This window comes from Glycine max, chromosome 16, assembly GCF_000004515.6.
Source record: "Glycine max cultivar Williams 82 chromosome 16, Glycine_max_v4.0, whole genome shotgun sequence".
Taxonomy (NCBI): Eukaryota; Viridiplantae; Streptophyta; class Magnoliopsida; order Fabales; family Fabaceae; genus Glycine; species Glycine max.
Window position 1 is genome coordinate 28808448 of NC_038252.2, and position 22674 is coordinate 28831121.

General features: G+C 32.3%; 2 protein-coding genes across 2 annotated transcripts; both read right to left on the minus strand.

The window, feature by feature from the left end:
• Positions 1 to 8012: 8012 nt before the first annotated feature.
• On the minus strand, positions 8013 to 18910 carry LOC100778222 (GATA transcription factor 5). The gene is made up of 3 exons (XM_041010370.1): positions 18830 to 18910; positions 16140 to 16277; positions 8013 to 8701 (listed from the first exon to the last, which is right to left on the minus strand). The coding sequence occupies exons 1-3, from the start codon at positions 18908 to 18910 to the stop codon at positions 8099 to 8101; spliced, it is 822 nt and encodes a 273-aa protein (XP_040866304.1). The 3' UTR covers positions 8013 to 8098.
• Positions 12023 to 21722, minus strand: LOC102664464 (LRR receptor-like serine/threonine-protein kinase FLS2). The gene is made up of 6 exons (XM_041010482.1): positions 18830 to 21722; positions 17366 to 17483; positions 16460 to 16744; positions 16079 to 16277; positions 15648 to 15847; positions 12023 to 13030 (listed from the first exon to the last, which is right to left on the minus strand). The coding sequence occupies exon 1, from the start codon at positions 21686 to 21688 to the stop codon at positions 19766 to 19768; it is 1923 nt and encodes a 640-aa protein (XP_040866416.1). The 5' UTR covers positions 21689 to 21722; the 3' UTR covers positions 12023 to 13030; positions 15648 to 15847; positions 16079 to 16277; positions 16460 to 16744; positions 17366 to 17483; positions 18830 to 19765.
• Between the last annotated feature and the right edge of the window lie 952 nt (positions 21723 to 22674).

A 22674-nucleotide genomic window follows, 5' to 3' on the forward strand; every position in this document is an offset into this window, starting at 1 on the left:
TCTAATCAAATTTGTGAATTTATGAATACATGGTTTTGATGATGTCAAATAATAATCAAATAAGGTTGAATATTGCTTCAAGATTAATACAAGGTTGCTTCAATAAACAAATATTGCTTCAAGATCAAGCTTTGCCTCAAAACAAAGTGTTTCCAAGACATCCAAGGTTGTGGTAATTGATGTGTCATTATTTTTTCCTATTTCTTAACCCTTTTTGCATCATTTTAAATACTGATTAGTCTTAATTGTCAAATTTATTAGACAGTTTTATTATTTGGGCCCATTAAGCTAATTTGATGTTTTTAATCTAATTTCAGGAATTAATGAAGCATTGGGCTTGAATCTAGAATTAGGCTTGGACTTGAATCCAGAATTGGACTTAGACTTGAGGAGGGCAGACTAATTTATTCTACAAAATTAGATCTTATCTTATCTTATCTATATATTATTTAGATTTGATCTCATCTAGATCTTATCTTATCTAGATTTGATTTGATTTTACTTATGAGCTTGGATTTAAAACAGATTTGTAAGCTTTGGGGCTAGAAAACTATATAACAGCACCAAGGTTTATATAACAGCACCAAGGTTCTAGTTTAGCCCTCTCTCTCCTCTCTCTTCTATTTTTCATTTTTAGTTTTAGTCTCTCTTCTGTTTCTCTTTTATTTTCGTTTTTTACAATTCTAGTTCAGACTTTTAGTTTTATCAATAAAATTTCGTTCTCTATTTGATTAATGGAAGGCTAAGTTCGCAGCGTTGTTTTCTCTTGAGGATCAAACACAGTTCTCTTTGAGGTTCTATTATTACTGTTAAATTCTATTCAGTTTTTCCTCTTCACTAATTACTCTAAATTTGTTGCTATTAATTCATGCATGTTTAATGCTTGATTAATTGTCTCTGCGCTTAATTTACGTTCATGCTTAATGATCGTTTATGAGTAATTGGTGTGTGTGATGCTTAATCACATAATGAATGTTTTATGTTAAATTTCGCTTAGTAATTTAATTTAAGGTTGGATTAAGTGGTTGAACTGGTAAAGGATAAATTCTCACAATCTAGGATAAGAGACTTGCTTGTGAATCAAGGGGAAGCATATTTTAATTTTGATAATTTCTAATTCAATTTTACTCGTTGTTTAATTTACAAAAGCAAACAACCCTCCCCCCCCCCCCCCCCAATTTGCTACTATTTCCTTCTATCTGTTATGAACATTTGGTGTATCATTGCTCGTTGGGAAATGACCTAGGATCACTTCCTAGTTACTACATTTTAATATTTATTTGATTCGGGTACGACCTTGGTCAGTAATCGATTACCAGAAGACAATTTTGAATAAATAGCTTTTAAAAGGGTTTTGAAATTTGAATTTAAAAGCTATAATCGATTACCATTGATGTGTAAGATTACCAACAACGAAACTCTTGAAATTCAATTTGAAAAGTCATGACCCTTCAAAATATAACTATGTAATCGATTACCAGAAACCTGCAATCGATTACAGTGAAGAATTTCAGAAAAAAGCTTTTTGAAAAAACACATCTCTTCAAATCATTTTGAAAAGGCACGAAGAGCCTATATATATGTGTCTAACTTCAAAAAACTAGAAAGAGATATTCTAAGAGAACTTTATTGTCAAATACTCTATCAACAACTCCTGGGCAAACACTTGTAACTCTATTGGGAGTTCATCCATGAATTTCAAATTGTATTATCATCTCTAAAAGAGAGAAATTCCTCTAGGAACTTCAAGTTGTATCATCCACTCTAAAGGAGAGAAATCTTTCTGTTCATCATCTCAAAAAGTCAGTTATAATCAAGAGACTAGTTGTCTCTTGAATTATGAAGTTTCCTGAACACAAGAGAAAGAGATTCCCTAGGTGTTCAGAAATTGTAAAAATGATTTTTACAGAGTTAGTGAAAGTCTTAAGTAGGTTGCTTGAGGACTGGACGTAGGCACGAGAAGTGGTCAAACCAGTATAAATCGAGTTTGCATTTCTCTCTTCCCTTATCTCATTTATTTTATTGCAATCAATTTTATCTTACGCATTTAAAAGAACATTGTTAAATTGATTGCTTCTTATTCTGCATTCTAAGCCTATCATTTAAAAGGGGGAGTTAAAATTTGTTAGTGGGAAAATTGTGAAACTTAATTCACTTCCTCTTACGTTATTGAGGCCACTTGTTCAACAAAACTATAAAAGACCTCAACTCAAATTGCAAATTAACACATCAACCAACTAAAACACCCACATGAAGTTTCCAAACCGTATGCTCAAACAAATCAAATCAACCCAAGATATCAGAACTTTTAGACTCGATTAAACAAAAACAAAGTGCTTTGATAGTAATGAACACTTTAATAATGCTTTGATAGTAATGAACGCAACCCACGTAAATGAGCTAGAAGGGAATGCATTCCCACTCGACTTAAGTTGTGAGCCAAAGGTATTAACTGTCCAACTAATTGTGTTCACTGTGATTTTGGTTTAGAAAATAGTTGGCATATCTTCTTTGCTTGGTTTTTGTTGCTAAGAAAGTTAGATCAGCAAAAATGAGTTGTGGCCACTGGCCAGTACTCTTGTTATCTAATAACATTGAATTCTCGATAGGAATATTCTACCACTACTATAACATCTCTAATAACATCGAACTCTCGATAGGAAAATTCTCATGAATCTAATAACATCAAATCCTCCATTTAGTGTACTGTTTTCGAATAAAAAAAATTCTCACATCTAATAACATCAAACCCTTATCATGTTAAATTATTATCTAATAGTGATGCATTACTAGACTTGATTATTTAAGTATTGTGAAATTTATGATTTGTTATTTTGTTTTATTATATTGTTGAAATGTTTAATTGACGTGCTATTTAATTTATATATATTTTATTATTATTTTTATATGAAATGGACTCGTACGAGTTTACGAGTTAAGTTTATGAAACTCTCACGAGTCTCGAGTTTGATAACCTTGACAAATAAGATTAATTGATCAATGGAAGTTCATTTTACTTGTACAAAACTTAATTGCATTTGTTTATTTTATATTTCAAGGTCTATTGGCAAAAATAAGGCCTAGCTATGAGTTTGTTCTGAATTCTTTATAGCAATCAACCTAAGCAGCCAACGCCAATATAGCACTAATAAACAAAAAAAGTAAAGTTGATTCTTGTTTGGTTTGTAAAACAATGAAACATCAATCATGTGATTTGTTAACATTTTTAAGCTATTATATCACTAGATGTCCCTGGAGGTATCTTTTTCATAAAAGGCCTGAATGGCTGAACAAATTAAAATGTCTGGTAGGAATTTTATTCACCGTATAACCAAACTGTTCGTTGCATTGAATATCAATTTAAAAGATCACCTACTAAGACAAACTCTACTAAATAAAGATACTCTACTTTAGATCATTGTAGTATTCCAGACTAAGAAGATTCTATCTTGGCTTGGCATCCTCAATTCATGAACCATTAAATGGCTTTACGCGTTGCCCGAGACTGATAGAGCAACTACACATGACATTCTTATTTCAGACATTACTTCAACAGATGCGGATTCTTTAGCTGCTTCTAATCCTACAATCAACATAACATTCGGACTCTCCCACTGCTTTTGCCATACCACCCAAACCCATGGATTAGTCCATGTCCATTCTCAGCCCTCCAAGTAGAGGAAGCGATCTTATTCATCTGATCTTGGGTTGGCCCTTTGAGTTGCCTTATACCGGCTATGATCTAGCTCTTCAATGCCATCCATGCTTTCAGTTTGCTTTTTTAGTAATCCAAGAAGTAAAGTATATACTTTGATGGTTAGCAGCGAAAGGAATGGATTTAGTACAATTGATATCTTAGTTAAAAGATGGACAAAAGTCTCGTTCAGTATCAATTGATGAATTGGCCTGTCCACAAGTGGGAAAGAAAGTAAGTCAATCCTTTTTCTTTTATAGAAGGGCTTTGGCTTCTTCCAATGCTGATAGAGGGTGTCTTTGTTTATGTAACTTGAACTCTTTGCGGTCCATGAAAGAACTGTAGATGTTGTCGTTCATAATCAGCTACTAAAGGATAAATGACCAATTTTATTCCTATAAATGCGATGTACTGTCTTTAATCCATGACAACATCACTCATTTTAGTTCACAATTCAAAAAATCACTATTAGAAATTACACTTTCAACATCGATTATTTAGGACATTCTACATCGATTCTAAAATCGATGTTGAATGTATCATTGTTAACATCGGTTTTGGAAAATCGATGTTAACATAAATACGATAACATCGGTTTTCTAAATATCCGATGTAAAACACAATGAACTACAACAAAAAAAAGTGTATGCATGATGAACGTTGACATCGATTTTGTAGTAAAACCGATGTTAATATTGTATATTGACATCAGTTTTCTAGAAAACCCGATGTTAATGTAATTTATTAACATCGGTTACCTACCAAAACCGATGCTAATATATTACATTAACATCGGTTTTTCTAGAAAATCGATGTCAACGCTGGTGATGCATACAGTTATTTGGTGTAGTTCTTTGTATATAACATCAGTTATGTATAGATAAACATAACAACATCGGTTTTTTTATGGATAACCGATATTAACTGAATATAGTTAACATCGATTTTGTAAAAATCGATGTTAACATAAAATAAATTACATCGGTTTTTTCACAAACCGATGTTAAAATCAACTCCTTAACATTGGCTTTCTCAAAACCGATGTTAACTCTATGAAGTTAACATCGGTTTTGCCAAAACCAATGTTACCATATTCATCTTAACATCATATTAACATCGGTTTTCTAAATAATCAATGTTAACATGAAGTAGTTAACATCGGTTTTGCTAAAACCGATGTTAAGTAACTTCATTTAATTACAAAAATGTCACCGCGCTTTCGTTAACATCGGTTTTTGCAATAACCGATGTTAATAGAACGATGTAGAAAACCTTTTTTTTAGTAGTGAATTGTATGACTTGAGCCACGATATTAACATACTTTTAACGACTAAGATGATAATAAGTAATTATGTTTAGGGACTAAGTGACAACATATGGACTTTTGAGAATTTTTTAATTTTTACTGCTTTCAGAAATTAAATTAATAGCACATCTTATTTTTAGAGATAAAATTGATCATTTACTCAAAAAGTAAAATATGGTTATCCTAATATTTTATAAAGAAAAAATGCCAACTTTTAGGTAAAGGAAAGTGGGAATTTTAACAAAGGAAAGAAGGAAAAACATTTTAATGGTTGGACACTTGTTTGGTTTAGAAGGAGAGGAAAGAAGAAAAGAGGAAAAGTAAATAAATTTACTATTATATACTTAGAATGGTTAAATAAAATTATAAAATTGAAGATAATTTAGCTCAATTAGTGTAGAAGTTTTCTTCTCTCCAAATCTCTCAATTTTGTGAAGAGGTCAAATTGAGTGAAGAGTAATTTTAGTCTCTCCTCTCTATTTTATTTTAAATCGAATAACCCATCAATTTCTTCTCTAAAGTAATATTCTCTCTCTTAAATTATCTCTAAAGTATGAAAATTATATAAGTAATTGATCCCTTTTAAGTATTATAAATCATAGTAAGTAGTCTTCCAATTATTAAAAAATATATGAACTTAGTAACTAAACTAATAGATATTGAGATATTATTTATATAATTTTATTTTTTATGGACTACATAGGGAAAAAGATAATACTTTTGCAACAAAATTCATGGTTTATTCATTCTAAATCATAATGTGTCATAATTTGATTTCTTTTAATTGAAAGAATCAAGAAAAAAAAAGATTAAAAATCAATTGTCAATTGTAGTCTTGAATTGGTTAGGAATAACAAGTTTGGGTGCTTAAGATTGTAAAACTCTACGTAACCACCTAGGACATATGGTTCACTACCCTACGTTTCAAGTCCAAATTTATCCAATAAGTTTAAGCAAAATGACATGCAAGAATTATAAGGCGTATCCCCTTTCTTGCAGAGTGTAGATTCTCTGCAGTAAAATGGAACAATATTTAGTGTAGTAAGTAACTTAATAGTTAATATACCACTTAAATTATACACATGATCATACTAGATTTTTTATGCATACTCACATTTAATTATTTTATTTTATTTCTCTATTTGACCATGATTTCAATTGAGATCTTATGCTCTTCGATCTTAATTAACTCATCCACCCACCGATATATGCTGGACACATAGCTACCAACACCTCCAACGCAGCAGTGTGAATCCTGGTCTGGAATCTACCTTTTTACCTTTTTCAAAAACAAAAATATAAACAACACCCTATCTCAATAAGGGAACTTAAAGCCTACAAGTTACAATATGTCACGCAAGCTGTATAACGAAATGTGTTGTTAAAAAAAGAAATATTAAGCCTACAACTCCTTTATGCTATGGAAATTATGTATTGTTAAAATAACAGAAAGAGAAAAATAATAAAATAAACGTGGGTGTGCATAAAAAAAGAAGAAGATATAGAGTGATCATTATATAATTTAATTGTTAAATACTGCTTCATTAGAAGATATGCCCTCCTTCTATGCATATGTAATATCTAATTTAACTACAAGAAATTCCCCGTTTGTTTCGAAATTATTATAACCCACTATCTCAATTAAACTTTGTTCAGTTGACGTCACCTCTCAAAGATCATTGGAAGAAGTTTAGACACGCATATCCCAGACATGGGAACCTAGAGATTCTTCTTAAGCCGAGCAGTACCACAACAATGCTAAAATTTCCGATTATAGCTACCATTATCTAAACGTCTAACTGCACCAAACTATTTTTATTAGGAGCTTCCAAATACCTATTATGATTGTTGTGGCCCTTCTTCACATATTGTAAAATGGGAAAAGGTCCCTTGATAGTTTTCCTTGCCAAGTTAGGTGTTAAGATTGCTACGTGGGATCCATGTCAGGTGGAATGTTCTTTATATTCAGTAGTTTTAATTTTCACAATAGTAATAATTTAATTTTTTTAATTTCTATACATTTTTAATATAAAAATTATAATAAGTATGACTTTTAAAGATAACTAAAATATACAAATCAATTAAATTACCACATATGACAAAAATATAATAAAATGAGTATAAAAATCATGTACTAAGTGTTAGCTATTTACTCTAATTAAAATTAGAAAATGACTTCATAATGTCATAAATACGCCCAAGATATTACTACTAGCTAGCCACTTCACCGAGAATTAGAGATTCAAATTTTCCACTTTTGTCATTGCCCCCCAAGCTTGGCGAAGGAAACTTCAAAAAATATTCAAACCACCTTTGTTTTTTTTTTCCTTAGATTTTCTTTTCCCATATACTTTTCCAACCATGGCCACACAAAAAAAAGTAGTAAAATAACGGTAAAATAGATAGATAATATCTTTTCAACATTTCGAAATGATAAAGATGTGTCGTCGTGAGGACAGGGCCAAGGCCAACAATAAAAAAAAAAATCAAAAACCAAAAATCACACGGATCAGAGGGTGTGCCCCAATGGCAGGCAGCACCAAAATCTAGTTAAACACAAAAGTCCAAAATCAAAGCTTTCGAATTCCCCCAAGCCACAATTTTCCTTTTGTTGGAAGCGATGGCGAAAGGTTCAGCATTTTGCGTGCAACTTCCTCATGATTCGGTTCCAGTACAACATCTTTAACCAGTTTTGTGTTCTGCTCTTTCCATTCATAAAGTGCATGCTTTCCAACAAACACGCCCCAAACCAAAAACAGTTCCAAACACATGCATTCCCCATCTCACTTCATAACCCTACATTACATCACGCACATAATTAAAATTTGATCAAAATTTCATAAAAAGTACAATTGTTCTTCAATGTTAAAGTCTCCTAAGTCCTAAGTCCTAATTAAAAATAACATTATAGTAAAATGTCTAACAACCAACATTAACATTTAACACCTACCGCAACCAACGACGGTTAAAATTAAAAGGAAAAAAAATGTACACCCTAACTCCGGGCCCCACTGAACCGGGTCCATTTGGTCCAACCTCTTTTCTCCACCTATTATTACACTTTTTTTTTCTTTTCTAACCGTAAAAATAATAATAATTCAAAAATTGGGAATCGACCGTGGCGAAGAGGTGTCGGGTTCCGGCGTGACCTCCTTCTTCCGCCGCATCTCGAGGACCTTCCGGTGGTGGTTGGAGTGCAACTTGATGGAGAAAGTAGGGCTACAGGCGGGTCTGTATTCAGGTAATAACCGACCCGACTTGAAGCGGACCCCACACGCGTTGCACAGGGTCTTCGCCCCGAGTGGCCCGATGCGCCACTGTGGTGTTTTCTGTACTCCGCAGTGATTGCACCGTCGCGCCGCCACGGCGCTGTCAATAACAACGTGTTTCTTCACCCTCGGGTCCGCTGCTGCGTACGCAAGCAACGGACTCGAGGGCGAAGATGAGGACGGGGATGAAGTTGTCGGGGTTGTTGTTGTTACTGTTGATGACGTGAGCGGCCAAACCCGGACACTGGTTCGCGTTGGCTTGCTCCTCGTCTTCGTCGGAACCGAGGTCTTGTAAGTGAAACCGGTGTTTCCCGGTTCCGGTGATTTCACTTTCTCCGCTAAGGTTGCAGGGAAGGGAAGAGAGTATTCTGAGAAATTAGAATCTTCGACGAAATGAGACAACCATTCCAAGTCCGCAACTTCCTCCTCCGCCTATAAAAATAACAACATTCTTTAAATTAAATAAATAACTGAATGCGAAAATGAAAAGGGTGGAGTAGACAATAAAGTACCGGAACAGTGAGTTCGGTGTTGATGAAAAGGGTGGCCTGCTAGGCGTGACCAAACGTGGTGGCCTGCCAGGCGCGACCACACGTGCTGGTCTGCCAAGCACTTCCTTCGAGGCACTTTAACGTTTCAATCTTATTGTACAATACTTTTAAAATAAATAAAAATAAATAACGATAATGTGAATGACACATAAATGTGTTAAAGAATCGGCATTTATTTGTAACGTCTATGTAAATTTTGACTATTAAAAAAATATACCAACAACATAAATAATTATGAGCTTAACTAATAATAATAATAATAATGTGGTGGACATAAAAACTATTACAATAAATAATTATTGTCATCAACAAACAAATATAACATATATAAACACAACATAATTATAACCAAATATTAAATTATTAAGTTACAATAAATTACTATTTATCACACAAAAAATATAAACAAAGTTATAATAAATTTATCGTCCGTGTCAATTTATTTATGCACCTACAAAATATAATCATTATTATCATCAACAGAATAAATATTAAATAATGCTATAATATATCGAAGATAAAAGCATTTACTAGTTTTGAGCAAAATTTCTAAACGGTATAAAACACTACAACAATGATACATACAATAGCAAGGAGTGAGACTCAGTTGAGCGTAAATCACTTCAACGATTCGTAGTGCAAATGGAACAAAGGAGGAGGAGGGATTTTATAGGGAGGCGTGGAAGGAAGTGTCTGGCAGACCACCACGTGTCCTGGCAGGCCACCATGTCTGGTCGCGCCTGACAGACCACCACTTCCTAACCCATGCCACGTGTTGCCATTTCGGGGAACGCGTCCAACGGAGAAGCGCCTTGTAGTATAAAAAGAGATCCATAAGATAAATAATTTCAAAACAAATCCATTTAGATAAACAATTTGTAAAAGGAACCCTATTTAGTATTTTTGCCTTGGTAAAGCATTGAATTAAGGGCTGAAATGTGCCTCTTTCTTCCTTTACTCCAAAAAATAAATTAAATTAAATTAAATCAATCAATCAATAAATAAGCGTTATGTTTATGTTATGTTATTTCTCCCAAATTTTACTTTTCGTGCTACATCAGTGTCACCTATGTTGTCGTCTCAACCCGCTTCATTATGTTATTTTGAGTAGTAGTAGTACTATTTATAAATAAGATAAATAAGAAGTAAAATACGTAACAGTAAAAGTTCATTCATAGTAGTAGTAAGAAAATTTAAATCAGAGAGATTTTTTTCTTTTTGAGAACTTAAATGTCATATAATAGTACTATTTGAATTATCCTTAGCTAAATACAGATTATTCAACAAAAAAAAAAGTTAAATACAGATTGCTAAACAATGCAAACATTCCTTTTAATATAACTAGAAACATGTTTAGTTAATTTTAATTTGAAAATGATTATTTTATGTTTTAAAAAGACAAATTAAAAAATCAAGAAATTAACGATTATTTTTTTAAAAAATTAATCATCCCCTAATAATTCGTTCGATCAATCATGTTGCTTTTGATTGAATTGAACTGGATTTGACTAATAATTCGAACCAAATTAACTTTCATTGGTTCTGATCAATTTTTGAAGTCAGTGTATTCTTTTGAGCCAATGAATGCCCCCCACCCATTGACTCTTCATTCGTACTTTCATGCACGAGTTTAGGAAAAGTATTGGTGGAGAATTAATATTTTTTTTACAATATACTAGTATAATTTAAATGAAAAAATAATTTCTCAACTATAAAAATTTTAAGAAAGAAAAATGGTCCCATATGTTTTAACCTTGCGGATTCTGGGTATCTTTATGGTGTTCAACACACATTACTTTTCTAGTTTTCTGTAAACAAAAAAGATTTATAATAAATATTAAAGTTGATATAATAAATGTGTTCATTAATTAATATATATTAATACTGTAGGAATTATAAAGATAAATTAATTTTTATTTATTGATGAAATTTTTTATATCCAATAAATATATTTAACATTACTAATATCCAATAAATGAATGTTAATTTTAAAATTATTAATTTTAAATAAATACATAAAAATTTTATTTATTAATATTAATTAGAATGTTATTAATCTATAACGATAAAGGAATAGAGTGTTTTGTTGCGCATATTTTTATACCTATTTTATCTCAAATCACCCACTAATTTCTATTATTTTTCTTTTTTATTTAAGAAAAATGTAAAGGAAATGAGCTAGGCACGAGGTGCCTATTTTCTCCTAGTATATATAATATTAATATTGTTTATTTCACAGTGATAAATATATGTCTAAAAGATAAGAGTGTTAAATGTTGTGGTAATTTTTTAAAAATTTCATTTATATTATTTTTTTGTCTTTTATGGATATGTTTATAAAATTTTTACAAATAGTTTTGATTAATTGTTAAGTGTATGATAATTTTGACAATAATGTTATGATATATATATATATATATAATCTTTCATACAACAAAACATTCACAAAAATTATATGTCCTAAGATTTTATCTATTTTGCAAGTCGGACTGTAAACTGGTTGCGATGGGATAAGCTTACCCAGAGCAAGGATAAAGAGGGATGGATTTTCATGATAGTAAAGCTTTCAATTTGTCACTCTTGGGAATGCAAGGATGGTCGATTATGGATAATCCGGGTAGTTTGGCGGCAAGGATTCTCAGGGCCAGTACGTTACTTCCCTCTTGGGAATTTTGAAAATAATTTTTTACCTGCAGGACAATCTAATTCTACTCATCTCCCAAGATAATATCTTTTGACTAAAAAAAAGTGATATTTATAAACATAATCTCAACAAACCAAGTATAATTGAAACTAACCACTGAGCTTAAAAAAATCTTATTACATTAAAAAATCAAAACAGAATAAAATAAATATTTTACTTTATAAAAAAATTAATATAGTAATATATTTTATAAATTTTCAATTATAAAATAAATATTTACTAAGATATGGATGTTGCATGGATTCGAAATGCCCAAAGTATGTATGCCACGAAGCCGCAAGTGATCCTGGAACCGAATCTATTGGTCAGGGATCTTATTGATGTTGAGAAAGGAACCTAGAACATTAGCTTGGTAGATAGCAACAGCTTGATGTCAAGGAGACTGGACGAGCATTTGGAAGATTCACATCCCCCCGAAAGTTCAAATTTTCGTTTGGTGTTTCTGTCGTGATTGCCTACCATAACGTAGAATTGAATATTGCCAAGGACTTTGCCCATTTTGTGATCAATCCTTGGAAAACAGTTGGCACATCCATGTGGGGGTGTAGTTTTGCATCAAGGCTATGGGTAAGGTTGAGAGTATTGGGGTGGGATGTGAAAGCATTTTGCAGTTTTGCTTTGCTTTTTGTATGGAGGTTTCAGGAGCTGGTAGCAGGAACAAGGTGATATGGGGTGGTCATAGAGCTAGGGAAGTTCAAGAATTAATCTTGGGTGCTTGGGATTACTTGAAGGAGTGGACCATTGCTAGAAGTTGTGAGGATTCAACCACACAGGTTTCTCATCTAAACCATATTTCTAGTTGGAAACCTTCCCCTAGAATTTGGTGTTATTATAGCACAATGTTGCAGGTTATTGCAAGATTTACCAAACTTTAATGTTTGTCATGTAAGGAGACAAGCGAATCTAGATGCTCATAGTTTAGCAAGAGCGGCTAATTCTCAAGCTGGCCCCTAGTTCTTTGCTTGTATGCCTGATTTTATTACCCAACAGATTGTATTGGAAATAATATGAGCGTGTTTCTTTCAAAAAACAAAAAAGATTTTAATTGTTGCTATCGGGTAAATGTGAAAATGATGAGATGTTCCAAGGCGTGGCATGCAATAATTGGAAACAAATTATCAAAAATATTGAACATAGAGTATGAATCCCCAACCTTAAAGTTAACCAACAACACTATAACCACTGGGCCATTAAACTTTAAACTTCTACAATATATATTAATAATAAATTCATAGCTTAAATGAGAGATTAAAAGTACACATTTATGTACTAATATTTTTTTTATGGTAAATTAACTTCCTATGACAAACTAAAATCTTATGAGAAAAGGAAAACAAGCCAAATTTGCTAACATATTATTACGAATAAAATTCTTAACATAAAAAAATATGACACTCTGAAGATACCTGCAAATCATGTTTAGCTAGACAATTTGTTACGTAGTTGGCTTCCCTAAACACATGCATCCTCTTGATGCTTCCTTGAAAATTATAACACATATGTAACCTACATATATCATATATTGTCACGGTTACTGTTACTACTAGATCAAATTTATATAATTATGAATGATAGTTGAGGATTAAAATATAATTAAGCTTTTTTAATGAAATTAATAAAAAACAATAAATAACGTAGGCTTTAGTTGGCGTGTTTTTCTAGTTTTAAAATTTTAAAAACTAAAACTAATTTAGTTTCAGTATATTGGTTTCAGTTTTTAAAAAATTGTTATCAATTTTAAACAATTGTTGATAACATCAATAATTCTTTCATAAATAATATATTTTAAATTCCTTTTAAGGAAAAATAGTGAAAGAACAACAATTCCACAATCAAGTTTGAGCTATAATCTTTGAGCCAATCAATATCATAGTGTAACCATTCGACAAATATATGCTAAAGTCACTTATGGCATATATTTCCTTTGGTATTGTGCTTATTTCACTATTATAAAATTAACATTTAACATTGGTTTTTTTATATTCAACATCGAGTTTGACATGATATTGAAATGACCATCGTTAAAAGTAAGTCATTTTAACACCGGTTATAAAAAAAAATAATGTTGAAATCCACTATATAGTATTAGTTTTCTCCGAAACCGATGTGGTATAGTAATAAATAGAAAAGAAAAAGAAAAAAATGACATTGATTATGGAATAACTCATGTTGTATTATACAACATCGGTTTTGACAAAAATAATGTTATATGGTACTTACATCAATTATTTTAGAACAATGTCGTTTTTGTTTTTGTTTATTTGTTAAATAAATCCAAATATGCAAACTAAAGACAGAATCAATTCAAATAATATATCATATTCAAATTATTATTGAATAAATACTATTAAATAAAGAAACATTGAAAGTACATGAAGCAATAATCTCAATACATAAATATAACCAAGTACTTGAAAATTTTTCAATTTTATTTTACTTTCTAGTCGTCTTCCATTGAGTGGTGACGTGACAATGATATATCAGTCACATTATCACTTAATGGAAGAAGACTATTAACAGATAGTAAGTTGAAACATAAAATTTTTATAGATAGTAATTTGACAAAAAAATGAAATTTTTAGGTAGTAATATAAAAATAGTCTATTTTTCAGGTATGACAAATTTAATTAAGTCAATCTAAAAAACAATTTTTTAGTTAACAAATGACAAGAAATTTTTTTTATCAAAACAAATAATTAATTTCATATTAAATAATATATGATAAATTTTATTATTTTATTGTAAATAAAAATAAAAATGGTAATCGTAAATTTAGGTTATGTTTAAAAGCAAATTTTATAAGTTAATAACAAAAAATCATTTCTCAAACACTTTTATTTGATCAAATATTTATAAACTTGTCAAAAACTAAAAACTAATTAAAATAACTTGATGAACATATATGTAATAACTTTTATATAGACTTAAGAAACTTTATCCCATTTTTTTAAAAATAATTTCTCATTCAAAATAAGAAATACATTAAAATAATAAGATATTTTTTATTGTAGGAATAAAAAAACACTATTTAAAATTTACAATAACTCATCTATCAATTTATCATGTTTAATATACTGAACTAGATTATTAATAAGATAGTATTAAAGATGAAATTAAAGAGTTAAGATGCGTACATTAAATATCTGGATAAAGTTAAAAGATAACAAACAAGATCAACGGGTGAAATATATATTTTGGGTCTAGATAATAATGAAGAAAAAGTGAGGGGAGACATAACATGTTATATGTGTACATTGATCATAGACTACAAAACACAAATTATATATGGTTTAAATAAGTTTTTTATACTTGAATATTATTATCTAAAAATTCATTTTTTGTCAAATACCTACTTGAAATTTTTTTATGTTTCAATTTACTATCTGTCGTTAATCTTCTTTTGTTAAGTGATGACGTGGTACATGAAATATCACATCATTATACCCAATCATTGACACGTCATTGAAAGTGATGACGAGACAATGAAATATCAGTGATTGAACATGATGACGTGACACTCCATTTGTTACATCATCATCTAACGGAAGGTGACTAACGGTAGGTAATAGAATGAAACTGAAATTTTTTTGAGGTACTTGGTTGAAAAAAATTAATAAGTAATAATATGAAAATGATCTATAATTCATATATGAAAAATTTAATTAAGTCTTTTTAGAAAAAGGGATGATCAAACATGTATGGGCCATTTAGCTTAAAAGGATGGCTAGAGACTTAAAAATTATCGAACACACTATTCATGACACGAAGAAAGAGAATGTTCTTAATTGTAACATGGCCTGGCTTTCATATTTGTACCTAGGGAAATTCATGAAGGTAAAAAAAAAAAAACTTTGATATCAAATATACAAATTAAAGTGTATAAACACAAGGTACATGGGCCAAAATAAAAACTGGACTGCAACTGTATCGTATAAGTTGACTGTATATGCTTTACAAAGACTTTCTAATAATGTCTCTGTTTTAGGGATTTCACATTTCTGAATCCAGCTATTGTGTAAAATCTTGTTGTAGATTTTGTGTTTAAATATTAAGATAACAACAAAGGAAAGAATATGTCAACCATATATGTCAATACTTTTCAATCCATCCAAAGAGTACGTACTTGTAATGTGTAGAAGCAGTAGCAACAACTTTTCAAGGAATGAAACTTGGAGTAAGCAAATAAGCCTAGGACCGAAACATCATATACACTAAGTGAGCACCCAAAACCAGCAGGTCCAACACATACAAACGCCATGACAAATTAATGCATCCTCACTTAAACCACTTTGAGCAATATTCATAGCCTATTGAAGAACCCTACTGCAATATGTCCACGAAAGAATTGAAACATTACAATCTATTCATTAATATTCATCCTTTTCAAAGAGACAGAGTTGCTTTCTAGTTTTTTTATAATGCAGACTTAACTTACAGTCATAGTCAATGATTGAAACTAATTAACTACAGAAACACCTAAAGCAAAATATGGCAGATAAGCAAAAACGAAAATGCAAGCCCAGAAATAAATTGAATTAAAGTCTTCATACTAACCGTTCATCCAGTTCTTAAGGGGCTAGAAATGGAATCCAGTTCGGTGATAATCTCCACTCACCGAAACCGAAACCGAAACCGCTTCAATGCAATTGTTGATGATCAACAACACCAAATCAGTACCAAGAAAACTCACGACAGGAAATTGAAGCTCGGCTGGTGCATTTGGCACCATAGGAACGAATGCATTTTCCGTCAGCTTGCAAATAAGAATATATAATATTAATAGGTATTAATTCCAAATCACAAGATGTGAAAGGAAGCAGCCCAACAAAATACAAAGGCCAAAAAGGTCCCATGATGAACGCACAATAAAGAAAAGCAGTTACAACAACAGCAAACATGAAGAAGAACCATAATGACACACGAGGAAAAACTTACCAATCGTAAAAGGAGAAGTTAGTTCTGTTGACAGAGGCTAGCTTTGACCCAAGATCTAAACACTATTGAGTCCAGTCAGTCCACTACCCTTTGATTCTTGTTTGTACTCCACCTTCAGTATTGCATCTGCTATGGAGAGTAGCCAAGAACTGAATCCCAACAAGCTCTAATCATAAAAGAAAAGAGGGATTGCTCTTCAAGATGGTAACTATAATTGCCCATTCTGTGGGAATTTGGAGGAAATAACTAGGAAACAAGACCCTTGGTTTCATTTCTTACAGCACTCTGCAGGGATCATTAAAGGAAAAAATGGTGGGAAAGTTTGGCAAATACTATGGTCTCTGTGGAATGTGAGAAATGATATTATCTTCAATAGTCTTTGAAGCTATAATTAAATTGACAGACTTAAATCTTGGGCATGGCTGCATTCCAAACTTAAAATCTTTAATTACTCCTTTGAGTGGGTATAATTTTGGTTAATGCATAGTTAGAAACTTAATATTTATGAAAAGCTGTGGTTGTTTAATTTGGTCACTCCTTGTTGTTTTAACAAGTTTGTGTTACTGTAAAAAAGAAAAGAAAAACAAGTTTGTGTTAATAAAATTCGTTTGGGTTGTTTCAAAGAAAAAGAACAATAGTGAATCACAAGCTTTGTCGAAGCAAGATGGGATTTTCCTGCACTGATACAATATCTAAAATGATAATGTATTTGTCAAAATAGGTTAGGGTTTGATACTGAGTTCTGCAACAGCCACATATGGTTCATTTTTTTCTTTAATGCAAACCTTCACACCTAGCTCACTAAAATTTACCATCTGTTGTAGATCAGTGCAAGACAGCATGATATTGTACAATTAGAAATGTGGTGCTTGAGGTTTAAGGAACTAGAGTTTACATGATAATTACCTTATTAGGAATGTCATTGTCGTTGATTTTAGTGATGATACTGCAATCTGTTTCTTCTCTTTGCTCCCCTGATGAGTTTATTGTTGTTGATGGAGATACAGATGAGGAATTTTGGGTTCTGCAAACATGCAAAAAAGCCATCCTTATTAGAAAAATAAGGTATTTGTTAGATACAGAACACGGAGTTAGTAAGCAAATTGGGAAGAAGTTAGAAATATATTAAAGGCAAGTAGGCAACCCCTAATAATGAAGGAAGGTTAAGTGATCCCTATTAGAAAAGGAAAAAAATAGTTATAATTCTATTGAATACAAGTGAGGAAAAAAAATAGAGAGAAATTGATTATTTAAGCAGTGAGAGTGCGATTTGCAGTTATATTGTAAATTGAGAATGTAGAAAAACACAAGTCCTTAATCTCCATACTAGCTTGATACTTTTCTTGAAAGGCAAATCGCAAATTGCCCAAGTATCATATCATATTGGGGCTTTCGAATACTCAATCAAACAGCCAAGACAACTTAATTTAACTATTCAACTAAAAAGTCACATACGTACACACCCGAATAATGAAATTAGTTGATTTTGAAAGTAATGTTTCATTAAAAAAAAAAACACTCCCATTTATGCAAGACTGTCAAGTTAGATATGATAGTGTTAAACACACCAATAATCAGAAAAAAAAAATTGTTCAGAAAATTATTAGGAGGTATAAAACTTGGATGCTGACATTGTTGCACGATAATGTATAAATATTAAATAGATACTAAGATACCCCTCGAGCAGGATTTAAACAACAAGGGTGTTTGAAGTTTGAAGAAAATATGATCTCCCCCTGTGCAGATAATGAAATATGAATCATAGGTTTTGTTACAAGAAGATTGAAGGGAAATGACATCTTTCAAGAGAAGCTAATAAATTGCAAATATAAAACAACAAGCATAGTGTCCTCTAGTGGACATATGTAACATACAACAACATTAGATATAACTGGAAATGATACAGGGATGCCGTTCTCATTCAGTCAAAACCAAGATGACCAAATGTTTTCAGGTTCGCTATACGAATTAATTGTTTGTTCCACTTCACCAATGGACATAGTTCTCGACTGTAGGATTACATGATTGAATTATAAACGTTGAAATGCTGAATTAACAAAATCGTTGACCTGGAATCGAAAATAAAAATTGAAATACATTTGTATGTAACTCAAGTGCAGGCTAATATACAAGCCTATACTTTAACTACCCTTCGTTTCCCCACACTAGATCTTGTATCTACTTTTGTGATAATAATGATAAAAAAAAAAATAGATCCGTAGGATTTTGGAGGTTTGAACATAAAGTCAAACATTAACTTGCATCTTGTTTTTGATTGTGTGATAGGACTAGGACTAGGACTAATTATTTAACGTCATTCAATTATTACAAAAAACAAAGGTTTAAGAATATAGTAAATGCGTAAGGTACCTGGGTAACTTCGGCGGAGGTGAACCAAATAATAACAACAGTGACTATGAGGAACAATCCAACGTTGTATCTCCAACCCATCGCAAAAACAAGCTATGCCTCGATGGACGAGATTCGTACGCTTCTATATCAATTTCCCAACCAGAACTTAATCTACGGAAACACACACGACACAACACAACATAACAGAGGTTGGGTGTGGTGGGTGGAGGATTCTTGTAACCACAGGAAAACCGGGTTGGTGCAGTGGTAGGGTACTATTGTACCTCTCTAGAATCAGGGTTGCTTCACTGAAAAGCCTGTAACAAACTCTGGATTCTACATTATCTATGCAGTTTTTGGTAAGTAATTGTACCTCCTCAATCTTATTATTTGCCATATTACGACATTGAGTGGAGGAATATGATCTGCTGTTTGTAGAGTATAGTTAATGTGACAGCTCGTGTGGCGTTACTGTGAAGAAGAGTCTTGGGTGAAAATGAACACAATGTACTTTTCATGGTTTCCTCTTTGCCTTGTTTTGTTACAAACAATCTTTATTTTGTAGTAACTTGTGGATGAGAAGGGAGTTATAAGGTTGGCTTATTAGCTTGGAAGAAAAGATTTAAGAGTTGAAGGGAATAGGAGGAAAAAATCATGTTTTACTAATATTTTAACAAAAATTAACAATTAACATTAACTAATAAAAAAATGTTAAGATCACTATACATTTCTATATGTAACACTAACAAATCATCAATGTGACAACAAGATTTAGTATATTTAATTTGATAAATAATTGAGTTTCTTAAACATATATTCTTGACTATGTAAATGAAAAAGATTTTATTAGAAGAGATAAAACTTGCTTCTATAATTTCTGCAATTCAAAAAGAATTAATGTGAGTATTGATTAGAAAATATCCTTAGTCTAAATAAATAAAAAATGTATAACACTTAGCAAAGTTTACAAGGAGGAAGTGGTGGCCCACACAGTCCAAGATTACCAACAAAAGCTGATATAGGGAACATGGCCGTATGTGGAGGGATCCTCCCTCTGAGTCGGTTCCTTGACACATCAAACTCTTCAAGCCTCTTCAAATTTATGACCTTGTCCGGTATGTTGCCACTTAACTTGTTCTTTGAAAGGTTAATCTTTGTTAACGTTTCAACAGAACCAAGTTCTTCAGGTATGTTCCCCAAGAGCTCACTGTCCTCAAGGTCCAGAACCTCCAATTCTCTCAGTTTCCCAATTGACTGTGGTATAGATCCTCCCAAAGGGTTGTGTGACAATGCAAGAAATTTAATTGAACTCATTGAGGCCTTTTCTCCAATGTTCTCACCGATGGGGCCACAAAACTTGTTGTTGGATAGGTCAATGGTGTTGAAATGGCCTAGTGAAAACTGAACCTCTTTCTCAAACACCACTCTGAGAGAGCCTGTGAGCTTATTGGAGTGAAGATCAAGGTCCATCAGAGAAGAGAGGTTCTTGAATGTCACCGGGATGGACGAATGAAACTCGTTGTTTGAGAGGTTCAGGAAGGAAAGGTGAGTCATGTTTCCAATCCACCAAGGCAATTTCCCCGTTAATGCATTGCTTGACAAATCAAGGGTTGCCACGGATGAATATGAGAGCCACTGTGGAAGTTGGCCTTTAATCCCTGTGTTAGCCAATTTTAACTGAAAAACTCTCAATTTGGAAAACCATTTGGGTACTTTGGCTAGTCCTAGTGGGTTGAATGACAAGTCTAAGGTTTGCAAACTATCTAGTTTAGCAAGTTGATGAGGAAGTTCACCAGAAAGTTGGTTCCTTGACAAATCAAGTGTTTGAAGGTTAATTAAATTGCCAAAGGAAGGTGGAATTTCGCCACTGAATTCATTGTTTGTAAGAAATAAATCGGTTAAGCTGGTTAGATGGCCAATGGTGGCAGGTAACATCCCAGTGAGTTTGTTGTTCTCAAGAATTAGCCTTTGCACATTCTTGAGTTTTCCAATGGAATAAGGCAAAATGCCATTTAGCATGTTTTCTGATAACCTGCAAAACTTTAGAGAAATTAAATCCCCAATAGGAAAAGGGAGGCTCCCAATGACCCTATTATGCATCAGATCTAGAAAAACCAAATTCGAGAGCCTCCCAATTGACTCTGGAATTCTTCCACTAATCTGATTATATGAGAAATCCAAGCCCTTGAGATTCACAAGATTGCCAATGCTAAAAGGAATGTTGCCATGGAAATTGTTTTGGTGAATATCAAGCCTAGTGAGAAACACCATGCTTCCAATGGAAGAAGGAATCCTCCCAGAAAGCTTGTTCCCAGATAGACTAAGTTCTGAAAGATATTTCAATGAGGCAAAGACAGAAGAAGGAACATTACCAGATAATTGGTTGTTGTCAAGGTACAAATTTTCAAGCCGTGAAAGGTTTTGGAATGTTGCTGGAATGCCACCAGTGAACTTGTTTGAGTAGAGAAAAAGTTTTCTCAAGTGGGATAACTTGGCCAGTTCTGGAGGCATTGGACCATGCAACTGCTTCAGATTGCTAAGGTCCAAAACTTGCAAACCTGACAAGTTTCCAAGATAAGGTGATAACGTTCCTGACATGTATGTTTCTAGAGGGATGTCATCGACGTCGTACACTACACCAGTTCGAGTGAGGCTGATGACCCTGCCGGTGGAACCACATGCGATGCCTTCCCAATTGTGGCAACAGTCAGAGGAAGGTGTCCAAGAATGCAGCAGTTTTGAAGGGTCAGAGATGATCCTGCTCTTGAATTCTAGTAATGCTTCTTTGTCCACCATGTGACATGGCTCTGAAATTGAGGTTAAAGTTGAGAAAATGAGAAGGAACATTAAGGATTCGCTTCGTGTGTATGTGGCCATTTGGAGATGTTTCAGAATTAAGAACTAGTGGTACTTGTCTCAGACAACTTATGGCTTACTAGTATTTAAGGTGTTGTTACCAAGACCATGTGGCATGATTCATATATAATTTTTGTCTTTTAATTATGTGATTAAGGGTTCCATACGAGTTTGCATATAAAAAAAAATATGTCGAAAGAGGTTAGCTTTTTAAACGAATTTTAGTATCTTTAGGAATTATTTTTTTATTCTCAGCTGAAGGGTATCTCAGATTAAAAATAAAAAATAAAGTGTTGTTGGTTAATGATGGAGTTTGAAATGTGAATCATGAAAAACTAATTATAGGAATGAATTTGACATGAATGGAGAGAATGTATGTTAATGTCATAAGATTACAACAATAAAAACAACAAAATTTTATTCCACTAGATATAGTCGGTTATATAAATTACACGACTTAGCAAAAAGATCAAAGTTTTAGTTAATGTCATTAGACTATCAGAGATATTTGAGAACCAAAAATTGTTGATGCTCGTATCATGGAATTGCCATCCATGCACACACCATTTTGTACAGCCATGTGCCTCTAACGGCCACTTCGCCTTACCCTGACTTCACTTCGTGGAAGCCACTAACTTAGTGCCTTGGACACTAGTTGATTGAGTTCAACAAAAACTGAAAAAGAAGAGAGAATGAACCGTTACGATTCTCGGAGCTCAGTAGCTTTTTATAATAATGATTTTATAATTGCATCTTCCATCACTGTAAGCAATATTGATGGTTCCAAGTCTGTGCGTCCTTAGTGGAAAATGACTGGGATTATTCACATTTAGCTACAAGTAGAAAGTATTTTTAGTAGAATATACATACACTAACTTTTCATAATATATTTTCTTTATTTTTTTCGTCAGAAGTCACTCACTCATCTTAATTCGTACTACACTATCCTTATATTTCAATATCTTTTATTGTAAAAAGAGAATACTGATTATAGTATCACACTTTTT